The sequence below is a fragment of the Rattus norvegicus genome, chromosome 18 (genome assembly GCF_036323735.1).
Source record: "Rattus norvegicus strain BN/NHsdMcwi chromosome 18, GRCr8, whole genome shotgun sequence".
Classification (NCBI taxonomy): domain Eukaryota; kingdom Metazoa; phylum Chordata; class Mammalia; order Rodentia; family Muridae; genus Rattus; species Rattus norvegicus.
Window position 1 is genome coordinate 15,136,564 of NC_086036.1, and position 13,013 is coordinate 15,149,576.

Genomic DNA, 13,013 nt, shown 5'->3' on the forward strand with positions numbered 1-13,013 from the left:
TGATACAAATCTGTGCACAAGACAAGCCCTTCCTGTTTGAGAACTCTGAAATGAGGAATAAGGTTTTCTGCCTTTTCGAGAAAGCATTCGTCAGAGCCAGAGTCAGAGCTCACATATGGAGGTGAAACATGGCACGCGATTCCATAGCTTCAGAAAGGAACCTCCCTCGGCAAGGTGGAGAAAGTGAGCTCTGTACTGAGGTCAGGTTGGTTACACAAGTCAGTCAGGATCTGTTCTTCTCAACAGTTTCCTTGCCATAACCTTTCCTCTAAAAATAATGTCCTAGCTGAAGCCAGTTTTTAGTAAGGTAGAGTCCTGGGAAACCCTGCTCATTTTGATTACAATGAAGTCCATTTTAACATAATTAATGGTTTTTAATATAGATTCCACAGTTATCCATGTATTTTTCAGACAAAGAGTATGCACGTGCTCTCCTCTTCTCATTGTCTAGAAAAGCTGGCGTGCCTCCCGGGAGTGGCAACAAAGTATCAAGGAAAGCAAAGGCTTTAGGAAACAGGAATTTACAAGCAACTTCTGGTTGTACCTTTCATAATTTTGCTAGGATTTATCTGATTCTCAGAAATATCTTGTTGGGTACTAAGAAAACAATTTGATAGGCTCTTTTGAGATCAAGCTCTAACAGAAAAAGAACAGTCGGCAAGAGGCAGCAGTCTGGTATAACGGACATAAAACCAGAATCTTTTCCATTGAGCCTGAAGACAGTGGCAAGAAATGGGAACAAGTGTGTGTGGAGAACTGGCCTCTGTACATTGAAAAGGAAACCATTACGACAAGTACAATTTTGCTACTTTATTTTAAAAATAAATGTTTAATAAGAAATGACACCCTAAATTGTAATAACTTTTTGGGGCATTCTCTGAACTTTTCCACTAGTGAGGAATCAGCTGCACTTAGACTTCACATTTCCGCTGAAAAGCTGATGTGGTTATGTATCTAACTGCTGTCCCTGCAGTCAGACTCCAATGTATCCACCAGGATGGATGTGACACTCTCAGGCACAGCCAGCTCTGCTCTCTGCTGATTAGTCTTTTTGTCATTCTTAAGAGTAGCAATCCTCACAGCCATGAATATTGACATTTTTTGATTCTAGTGATATTAGAATGAACAGTTCCAGATGGCCATAGCTTCAGTGAAACACTGTTCTACAAATGTGTTTTGTGAATGGCATGTTCGTTATACTCCTTAAGTTAATGAATTGGCAGCCTCTCTGTTAGTTCTGGAAGTCCAAAGAGAACTCCTACTTTTATCAATGTCAAGGCCATGTGTTCGTGTGTGTGTGTGTGTGTGTGTGATGAGAGAATGTGTGTGTGTGTGTGTGTATGTGTGTGTTTTGTGAGAGAATGTGTATGTATGTGTGTATATGTGTATGTCCGCATGCATGTGTGACAGTGAGTGTAAGGATGTGTTTGTGAGTGTGAATGTGTGTGTGTGAGTGTATGTGTATGTGAATGTATGACTGTGTGAGAGTATGTGTGAGTATATGCATGTGAGTATGTGTGTGACTGTGCCTGTGAATGAGTGTGAATGTATGTGAGTGCATATGAGGATGTGTGAGTGTATGTGAGTATATGTATGTGAGTTTGTGTGAGTATGTGTGAGTGTAAGTATGTGTGTGTGAGTTTATGAGTGTGTGAGTGTATGAGTGTGTTAGTGCATGAGTGTATGAGTGTGTGAGTATGCATATATGTGTGTGAGTGTACGTGAGTGTGTATGAATATGTATATCTGTGAGAGTGAGTATGTGTAGGTATATTTGTGAGGGTGTGTGTGAGTATGTGAGAGTGAGTATGTGTAAGTATATGTGTGTGAGTGTGTGTGAGTGTGAAAGTGAGTGTGTGTCAGTGTGTGTACATCAGAGGTTGCCATAAGAGCCTTCTTATTTCACTCTCAACCTTATTTTTTTATTTACTGGCTTTTAAAATTTTTATTTCATGTGATATATTTTGATTATATTATTTCCCCTCCCCCAACTCCTCCCAGATCCTCCCTACTTCCAGAAGCTCCCTATGTCTACATCCCTATTCACCCAACTTCACGTTCTTTCTGCTTCTCAAAAAAAAAAAATCAAAACAAAAAAGGCAAAAATGCCAAAGCAAAACAAAAGCACACAAAACAAAAACCATGGACTCTGTTTGGTGTTGACCAACTACTCCTGATCATAGAGTTGTGCTACTCAGTGACACTCCATTGAAGGACATCATTTTCTCTCTCCCAGCAGGTATCAGTTGCAGTAGCTTCCTTAGGAATAGAACTTCAAGCTTACTGCTCCTTTTCTGTGCTGGGATGATTTTGTCTGGTTTGAACGTGTGCAGGTCTTGTACATGCTGTACTATCAGTCTTTATGAGTTCATATGTGCACTAGTCCTGTTGTGTCCTAATAACACCATTTCCTTGCCATCAGCTACCACCTCTGGCTTACAGTCTTTCTGTGCCCACTTTCACACAGAGCCCTGAAGCATCAGGGTAGGGGTTTGATGAAGATATTTAATTTAGAATGAGTGCTCCAAACTCTCCTACTCTATGCATATTGTCCAGTTGTGGGTCTCTGTGTTAATTACCACCTACTAGAAGAGGATTACATATATAGGTAGGTAGGTAGGTAGGTAGGTAGGTAGGTAGGTAGGTAGGTAGGTAGATAGGTAGGTAGGTAAGTAAGTAGGTAGAATGGATGGATGGATGGATGGATGGATACATACATACATACACACATACATACATACATACATACATACATGATAGATAGATACATAGATAGATATATAGATAGATACATAGATAGATAGATACATAGATAGATACACAGATACATAGATACATAGATAGATTGATAGATTATATATAGCTGTGGCTCTTTAACATGATAATAGTACTAAGCTTTCCCCTAGGGCTCACAAGCTATCCTAGTCTCTGGTGCCCGGCCACTTTAGCCGGGTCAGGTACGGGTTTCGTCTTACAGTGTGGTCTTTAACCCAATCAAAAGCTGGTCGGTTACTCCCATAACATTTGTGCCGCTATTGTACCAGTGTACCTTGCAGGCAGGGGCTGTTGTAGGTGCCAGGGTTCCAAGCAGGGGCTGTTGTAGGTCACAGGGTTCCTGCTTGAATGACAGATGAATACTTATCATCTCCCATGGCAAGCACAGTAACTTCTAGTACCGTAAACGCTAGTCAGTAAAGGTGGCACTTCTAGCTGAGCACACGCTCAATGGCATATATAAGTGGTATCGTCGGCTAATATACATTTGGAAGCTTCTATAGTAGTGAGTTTCCATACAGATTTTCTAAGAGCATGCAATGTTAGTTGTCCTCCCCGTGTCCCCTCCTTTTCCCTACCCTCTCACTTCTCCATTTAACCCTGCTATTCCAGTCTCTCCTTTATGTCTCTGTAACAGTGTATTCTCTGTTCCCTTTCTTACGAGATACCCTCCTCCCCGGTCTCTTACAAGTTCCCTGACCTCTGTGGTTATTCAGATTATAGCACACATATCAAAAGCTTAAAAGCTAACATCTATACATAAGACAGAATCACGCAGTATTTGTCTTTGAGGGTCCTGGTGTGCCCCACTCAGGGTGATTGTTTCTAACTCCACCTAATTACCTGCAAGTTTCATAATTTCATTTTTAATAGTTGAATAATAATATTCCATTGCATAAATGTAGTATATTTTCAGTATTCATTCTTCAGTTAGTGAACATCTAGGCTGTTTCCAATTTCTGGCTATTCTGAACATACATTGATGCACATGGATAAACAAATATTTCTGTAATGACATAAAGTCCTTTGGGCATATGCCCAAGAATGGTCCGGCTGAATTTTGTAGTACATATAATTTCAGCTTTTTGAGAATCTTCCCCAAGATTTCCATACCAGTTTTCTACTAGCAGGAAGTAAGTGTTTCTAACATCCTTGCTGGTATCTGCAGCCATTTTTTATTGACCATGGCCATTTTAAAGGGTATGAGATGAAATCCCACAGTAACTTTAATTTTCATTTCTCTGGTGGTTAAGGATATTAAACATTTTAAGTGTCAGCCACTTGTGTTTCATCTGTGAGAACTGGGAACTCTGCTTGGTACTGTAACCCATTTCAAATTGAATTGCTTTCTTGGTGTTTCAGGGAGAGGGTTGCTTGTTTGGGACTGGAAAAGACTTTTTCCATTCTATAGGCTTCTACTTGGCTTAAATGATGGTGTTCTTTGCTATACAGAAGCTTTTTAACTTTGAGCACTCCCATTTATTAATTATTGGTCTTGGTGCCTCTGCTTTTGGCTTCCTGGTCAAAGTCTTTCTTGTGCCAATGAGATCAAGTGAATTCCCTACTATCTTTCCTGGTTTAGAGTTTAGATACTTTATCTATTTGGAGTTGAGCTTTTGGTGCAGGGTAATATACATCCATATAGTTTCCTTCTTCTACATGTTTGAAGTTTCTCAGCTTGACTGACACTATTTGTTGAAGATGCTGTGTTTCCTCCCATGTATGTTTTAAGGCTTCTTTCTAAAACTCAAATGTCTGTACCTGTGTGGTGATGCTCAGGTCTTCAATTCTGTTCCACTGATCAATGTATCTGTTTTTATGCTATACCATACTGATTTTATTTCTATAACTCTGTATTATAGTGTAGAATCAGGGGTGGTGACACTTCTAGCCATTCTTTTATCTCTCAGGATTGCTTTTGCTCTCTGGGTTTTTTTAAGTTTCCATATGAAGTTGAAGGTTGTTCCTCAATGGTGAAGAATTTTGGTGGAATTTTGATGGGGATTTTATTGAATCTGTAGATTGCTTTTGTTGGGTTGGTCATTTTTCACACTATGAATCCTCCCGATCCATGAGAATGGAAGATCTTTCCATCTCCCGGAGTCTTCTTCAATTTCTTTCTTTAATATCTTAAAGTTTTTATTACACTTTAGTCTATCACACCCTTGATTAGAGTTATCCCAAGATATTTTTGAAGCTATTGTGAAAGGTATTGTTTCCATGATTTCTCCCTCAGCATGTTTGCCATTTGCATATGAGAAGGCCGCTGATATTTGTGTATTCATTTTATGTACCGCTACTTTGCTGAAAGTATTTATTAGCTATCGAGGTTTCCTGCTAGACTCTTTAGCGTCTTAAATATAAAAACCATGTCATACGCAAATGAGGATATTGTTCTTCTTTCTTTCCTATTTGTATCCTCGTGGTCCTTGTCAGATTTCCTGTTGCTCTAGCTAAGACTTCAAGAAGTGTATTAAATAGAAATGGAGCAGGTGGACACCCCTACCTTGTTTCAGATCTTAGTCAAGATGTTTTCAGTTTCTCTCTGTTTAAGTTGATGTCTGTGGCCTTGCTCTGTACTGCCTTTGTATATATCGTTTCCGGACATTGATCACAAAGGGCTGTTGGGTTTTGTTAAAGGCCCTTTCTGCATCTAATAAGATGAGATGTTTTTTATCTTCTTGTTTGTGTACATGGTGGATCCCATCTATCAATTTATGTACATTGAATCATCCCTGCATCTCTGGATGAATCCTCCTTGATCATGGTGGATGATCTTCTTGATGCGTTTTTGAATTGTGCTTTCAAGTATTTTATTGAGAAAGCCTGCATGTGTTTCTAAGAACTGTTGATCTTTTTTTTTTTTCAGACAAGTTTTCTCAGTAGATCCTAGAGCTCTTTAGTTTCACTAGACTGGCTAATGGTCTGTCTGGCTCTGCCTCTTTGGCGGTGCTATTACAAATATATGCCGCCCAACCCATATAGTGGTGTTGGGGAACGAAACTTAGGTCCTCATACATTGATGGCATGTACTTCACTGAGCCATCATCCAGCCCCGACTCCTGTCCTTCAACCTCTTCAAATACTAGCTGTCTTTTTAAAGCAAACATATCACACTCAAATAATTGATGTGTGTTCAGAAAATGATAGCCGTTGAAAAGAATGTGTCCTTAAAGGTTGCCTCTCGGGGGCCTGCTCTTTTCTGCAGGGAAATGAAGACAGAGTGGATCTGGGAGGGGAACTGGGGGGGGGGGAGTGGAGGAAGAGCAAACTGTGATTGGGATGTATTGTATGAGAGAAGAATCTATTTTCAACAATAAAATAAAATAAGATATCAAATTAATAAATAAAAGTTGAAGTTGAAAAAAATCCACATAGCTAACCTAACGAATTTTTAAAATTCTCTAAGGAAATAAAATATGAAGCTTCTGAAGTCTGTTTGAATAAATTATAAGAGACTGGAATCATGCATAAAATTATTTCATGAAACCCAAAGAAAAAAAGCAGAGTTTGTTATAGGAATCCATTACTATCAAGGGCATATTTCCTGGCTACCGGACTATATTTTGAGCAAGTGACATGTACAGCAAATAAGCTCTGAGTTTCTGATGTCTCTTGAAAAACAAAGCCTCACACAGACAGTTTATCAACAATGTGTGGTGAATCGTATTCACAACCTTTTCTAAAGTGTGTCTGCATAATGCATGTAGCCGTGTATCCTACAATTTCAGCAGAGCAGAAAATGTCAACATTATTTATTAGAAGCTCCCTAAATAACATCATTTTTTTTCTGTTATCCTTAAACAGGGAGGGCCATGGTAAAATCTCAGTATTTGCTGTCAAGATGGCTTTGGCTACATTGTGTGGAGGGAAGATCATGGACAAGTTAAGATGTAAGTTACCCCCTGTCCCCACTCTGCTCCCCCCTGCTGTGCCCCTGACGTCCTCTCTTATCCTTGTCATGTCCCCTGTCTATCTCTGCCTTCACTCCCTCTGTGAGAACTACTCCAAACGCAGTCTTCTTTGGACTTTAAATGTTATAATAAAACTATTTCCACATTATATAAATGTTAATGAAATGGACATTCCCTCTACTTTTGAATCACCACTATTTATAACTTCCTGAGTGTATCCAACTAGAACCTTTCTGATCGCAAAGTATTCTATTTCCTCTGATTCAAAATGATGTCAATGTTGGGATTTCACCTTAGATATTGAGTTTGGCATGGAGTGCTGTGTTAGAAAGGGCATGACCAGGGCTCTGATCATCCGTGTTGTCAGCCCAGGAATGCCATTAATGTTAAGTTACACTGTGGACATGATTTTATTTCTTTTTAATCCCTAATTTCCTTCTGTATCTCAACTTTGGGGTTTTAGTAAACCTGGAGGGTGCTTCCTAGCTCTGCTAGCCATGGAGTATCTACCTCCCTTTCTTCTTGCTGGATTCTGAAGAGTCAAAAAGGAAAGAGTAAAAGAAGGAAAAACCTTTACTCCTCTGGATTCTAACCTGACATACTGCAGGAACATTTTCTCCCTGAATAGACAAATTAAGGAAAGGATGGCAAAACTGAGGTGGCATCAGCTTCCTTCACCTCCATAATTTTCTTTCATGGAATAGCCAATACACCGGAAGTCAGAGAAGCCCACTCAGATCCTGGGCCCCATTAGTTTCTCTTTGGTTGGCCTAGGAGATAAAGAAATTAAAAACTCTCCCCCTCAATTTTTACTGGGAAATACTGAACCAGTTGTTCTGGGAGCCAGTAGCTTTTTCTTTGCTCTTTAAATGGCTTCAGAATTATCTAGGGGGCATTTTCTTCAAGATAAGGCCAAGAGAAGAAAGTTTAACAAAAAGAACTGAACCAGAGGTTAAAAATCTAGCAGAACCTGACTATTACCATCATGTATGTCACGGTTGACCATTTATGCTGAGGACATTAGAGAAACATTTCAAGAATTAATATCTTCAAAAGCATCTTCAAACCATTATTCAATATTGTATTCACACACAAATGAATGAAAGAACCCTGTACTGGAGTAAGCTTGAGCCAAACTGATTAAAGGCATTTTTCTAAATGTCAGGACCCTCTGAGGCTTTCATGAGGCCAGCAAGCCCTTGTCCTGGAAGACCCAGACTCTTCTGCTCAGCTCTCCTGGGATTCAGATGTTGTCATCCTTTGGGGACAGTCATCTTGGCAACCACCTGTCACTCTCTGGCCTGGCCGGTCTCATTTCCCACCCCAAGCCACTCGCTAAAGCTGTTACTGGTACAAGAAAAATACGGCAGATATATCACTCATTTTCACATTGTGGGCCAGGAAGAGCCACTCTTCTTTTTAGGCAGGATCAGAGTTGAAAGGAAGGCTAGCAAGATAACAGTGGCTGTTGCAGACAGGCCTGAAGACCTAAGGTTAATCCTGGGATTGCACAAAGTGGAGAAAGAGAACCAGTTCCTAGGGATTGTCTGATCTCTACACACACATAAGACATAGCACAGATACATGCACATGTATGTGCTCATGCACACATGCACATCCATTTTTGAACTATGCATCAAATCCATAGTTGCTAGGCAAGCAGTTGATAGAATGAACACAGTTTAAAAGCTCAAGCCAGTTTTAAGTAGATTTGGCACGGGGTTTGATTTTGTTTGTTTATTTATTTGGGTTGATTTTTGGTTGGTTGGTTGGTTGGTTGGTTGGTTGGTTGGTTGGTTGGTTGGTTTGGTTTGGTTTAGTTTGGTTTCGTTTGGTTGATTAATTTTTGGCTGCACTTTACTGGGTCAGTCTTCTTTAACACAGCAAAAATCCCATTGGAGGCCCAAGATCCTCATGTCACAAATTTTAATGAAAAGTATATGGTGTGACCACCATACATCTCATTCCCACATCAAGAGCAGTAGACCTCAATTACCATCTTATGTCCCTAGTTCTTGGACTAAAGAGTCACTCTTAGATTAGTGATCCCAGGAAGATGGTTTGAATGGCTTCCAAGTAATTATGTTCAAGGCAGTTTGATCTTGACTATAATTGAAAGTAATCTGATTGGGAAAAATCTGTGCAAAATATTAGTACAAAATGAATATCCTTCATCACCAATATTTCCAGTTTCAATAACAGTTATTGACTGAACGAGACAATCCGGCCACATACAGCCATGACTGTCTCTTGGTAAATGGGATCGAGGGTTTTTTAATAAAGTTTTCCTTTGCTGGCTCTTGTCTTAGTGGTAAAGCAGACAAGTCATGACTTCTTTTGCTACTTTTGTGATAAGAAAAAGTAAAAATGAAGTATTTGGAAGTTTTACAGATTTGGATTTTTCTTTTCGCTTCTGCAAAAGTCTCTAATGTATTTAAGCCAATATCACAGCAGGCTTGATTAGCAATGTTTCTATTTTTGTGCATGGGGATAAAATATTTAGTTTGTTCCAACTTGTCCCTTTTTATTGGAAAGAACAGAGTAATGATAATTGGCTGAATTTTTAAAAGCAAAAGGGGAAAAAACAACAGAAAATGAAGCAAATTTTATTAAATGATTACCAATGCAATAAAGAGGAGCACTATCTCCATTTTACATCATACTCTCTGCTACTCAGGGTCAACACCAACCAATATGCATGGTGTTCACCGTGCTGCTCCTGGTGGCACTGTTGGTGCAGCCCATGGAGGAAAGGGTACTTTCTGTGGTGCGCGGCAGAGCACCACAAACATAAAGAGACCTAGTGTATACTCCTCTTCTGTTTGGTCTCATCTTGTAATTAACTCTAATGGGTCACAGTTGTTTGTCTCTTAACCAGTCCTATTGGTTGGTTCTTCTTAAATATGTCCAGTGTATCTGCATACAAGCCCATGTGCATACACACATATTCCCATCTATGTGTGCAAGTATACCTGGGTGCATGGGAAGCCAGAGGACAACCTTAGTTGTCTTATGGAGGAATTTTCTCTATCTCATTTGAGACCCGATTTCTCATTAGCCTAGAGCTCACTAATTAAACTAGACTGGCTGGCAAGTGAGTTCCAAGGGTCCTTGTGTTTCTGCCTTCGTAGTGCTAAAATTACAAGCATGTTCCACCACCCCTAGCATGTTTACATAATTCTGTGGACCAAATTAAGGTCTTATGCTTACATGCCAAACACTATAGCAACTCAGTCAACACTCCAACCCCAGGTATCCAGATCTTAAAGAAATTCAAAGTCCAAGGACAGAAACCTGGGATGCCATATTTTGTCTATAGTCTCAAAGTGTTTTGTTTGTGTTTGTTGGGTTTGGGGGGCTTGTTTGTCCGTTTGTTTGCTTTGCTTTAGCTCAGAAGACCTACACTACAGCAAACATCTTGCATCCATCAACTTTCTCTCTCTGATTGGGTTGATCTGCCTTCACAAGTGCCTCCAGGCTTGAAATCCTTTTTTATGTCCCTTGACATCATCCAGACACAATTTGAACTGCATCACAGTAATTTGAAGGCTTTTTATATCTGGTGTCAGCATCTGCTGTGCCCTGGTTCCCTGACCCCACTCCCCAGCTCCTCGAAGATTCTTGAGAACATTGTGCTCGCATTGACTGCCCTTTGTCCTGACTCCGTTTCCTTAAACCTACTCCCTCCTCTGTGATGACTGCCCAGTGGTCTTTTCACACTTAGCCCTGACCAGCTCCTCCCACTGCACCCACTCTGCTCTTCCCACAGTCGCACCATAGTGTTACAATCTGTGCTGTTCTATGTGGCATCATTCTGACTTTTCTCAGTCCACCACACCTCCCAGAGGGCAAGAGCCACATTCTGGTATCCCGTGTATTACTGATTAGGGCAATGCTACCCCATTCAGTGTGTGTCAGGTTGGTTGTAGCTGAATGAGCCAATGGAGGCAAATTCATGTTATGTGGCTGTAAGAAGCACAGAGGGGCTTCTAAGATGATTCGGGGCCACAAGACAGACTCCCACAGGCGATTTCCTATGAGTGGGTAATGTTAGCAACAGAAAGTATACAGGATGAAATTAATTGTAAAAATGTCTAAAATGTATCCACTGTGTCCCACATGTGTTATCCTGAGTGCTTTATGTCTATTAACTGATTGAATCCTTGAAATAAGCTTGCATTATATACACATACTCATATATGTTGCAAACTTATCACCTAAAGCCAAAAACTAAACTACAAACATGAATTATTTTCATATCAACTTTAGAGTTCTTTCTTATTATTTTGATAACCCGAGTAAGCCATCTAGCACCACCTCCTGATAATCCCTGTGGTCTACCCTTACTCAGGCTCTTAGACAGCCTTCCTCAACGCAGAGAAAGTTCACCTTAGTGTCAAGTGAGTGGAAGGCCACCATGAGGACCCCTAGTTTTGCTCTAGTTAGAGATTAAGTTTATGACTTTTCATTCTGCCCAAATAAATTAAAAAAGACAGAAGCCACTTATGGGGGGATGATCTCCTTGGGTTCACAGTTCAGAAAGAACAGTCTGCTACACTGAGAACAGCACAAAAGCAGGACAGGATCCTGTCCACAGCAGTGAGAGCATGGAGTGGCTTGTCATATTACATCAGATCAGGAGGCATGAGGAGACATCAGGGGAACCAGAGGTGAGATATCCTTCAAGGTCCAGCCCTGACAGCTTATATCTGCATCATGCCTCATGACCTATCAAGGAACCACCAGTAGCTACGTCATGCCAAGTATTCAAAGGTGAACATGGTGGGAAGGAGTAATTTGCATTCAGACCAGAACAGAAAGGTTGCCTAAAAGCCCAGGTATTATCAAAGGTGACCCGGCTTAGGAATCAGAGCCTCGAGGAGACAGGGTGACCCTGCTAGAACAAGTCCATCTGCCTCAAAGCAAGCAAGATGGCAGCTCCCATGAAAAAGCCAGTCTGGTTTTCCCAAGTTTTCTTTTCTCTCTGTCCATTGGAATGTTTCAGCTTCTACAAGTAAAATTAATCAACATGTTTTCCTGCCAGCAGCCTCTTTTGTATTTATTTGTTCTTGGCCAGTCTGACTAGAGCCTGAGTTAAAAACTCAGCCAGCAAACAACATTGCAGGGGTGGCAAGGACAACACTTTGGCTCAAACTGAATTTCTTTTTCAATTGACATAAAAATATTTTTTATTCATTACTTATAATACATTTTACACATAAATGCACTGTGAAATGGTTAAATCTGTCTGGTCAACACACACCCCATTTTATGCAATATTTTGTGACAAGAACCATGCATTCATCAACTGTATTAACACATATTTCGTTACCTTGTCACCCCACTGTGCAGCCTCTCTCTTGAACTTGTTCCTTAGCAGTACCTGCATATGCTTTGATGACACGTTTCCAGGTCTGACTGTCTAAGCACCCCAGCTCTAGTGATCACCATTCCACACTCTACTTCTGAAATCAGTACCTTTATATCCCACGCGAGTCTGGATGTGTAGCATTTGTCTTTGTGTGGATGGCTCCTTTCACTTAGCAGAATGCCCTGTGAGCTCATCCCACTGTTGCAGATGGTAAGAGTTCCTCCTTTTATGGCTGAGCACTCCACTATGGTACTGTTTACCCCACTGCCCCCTTATTGATCCATTCATCTGTTCAACCTGGGTCAGTTGTACATCTTCACTGTTGTAGGGCGGAAGCAGAGATATTTCATCAACAAACTAGTTTCATTCAGATATGTATTGGGTATGCATCTAAAGTTATACCTAAATAAACTAGTTTGTTGGTCTTCCTGTGGGGTCCCAACCCCCTTAGAGGCTATAATGCTTTCTCCTATTCTTTCATAAGAGTCCCCCAAGCTCCATCTATTGTTTAGCTGTGGATGTCTGCATCTGTGTGACTCATTTGGTAAGTGGAGCCTCTCACAGCACAGCCATGCAAAACTCTTGTCTGCAAGCATAACAATAACATTAATAATGTCAGGGATTGGTGCTTGTCTATAGGATGGGTCTCAAGTTGAGCTAGTTATTAGTTGGCCATTCCCTCAGTCTCTGCTCCACCCCAGTAATAGAATTGCTGGACCATGTAGTGATTTTATTTTATTTTTTTCTAATGATGTTACTTACTTCCACAGTGGCTGCAATTTTTGTTTCCAGCAACAGTTTACAACTATTCCCTTTTGTCTAAGTCCTCTCCTACAGTTGTTCTCCTTGCACTTTTTGTCATTTTTGCCGGAGTGGCCTGACAGTGGCTTCCACTCGTGTTTGTTAGACGATCATTGACACGGAGCATTTCTGCAGACCTCTCACCAATTGTGT

General features: G+C 40.5%; 1 protein-coding gene across 35 annotated transcripts in view; it reads left to right on the top strand.

Moving 5' to 3' along the window:
* Dtna (dystrobrevin, alpha) overlaps positions 1-13,013 on the top strand; it is a 356,193-nt gene that overhangs the window by 273,763 nt on the left and 69,417 nt on the right. For all 35 annotated transcript variants that reach the window (XM_063277418.1, XM_063277429.1, XM_063277438.1 and 32 more), the window contains one exon: positions 6,582-6,667. In XM_063277418.1, coding sequence (XP_063133488.1) covers positions 6,582-6,667 — 86 coding nt within the window. The remainder of the gene's footprint in view (positions 1-6,581; positions 6,668-13,013) is intronic.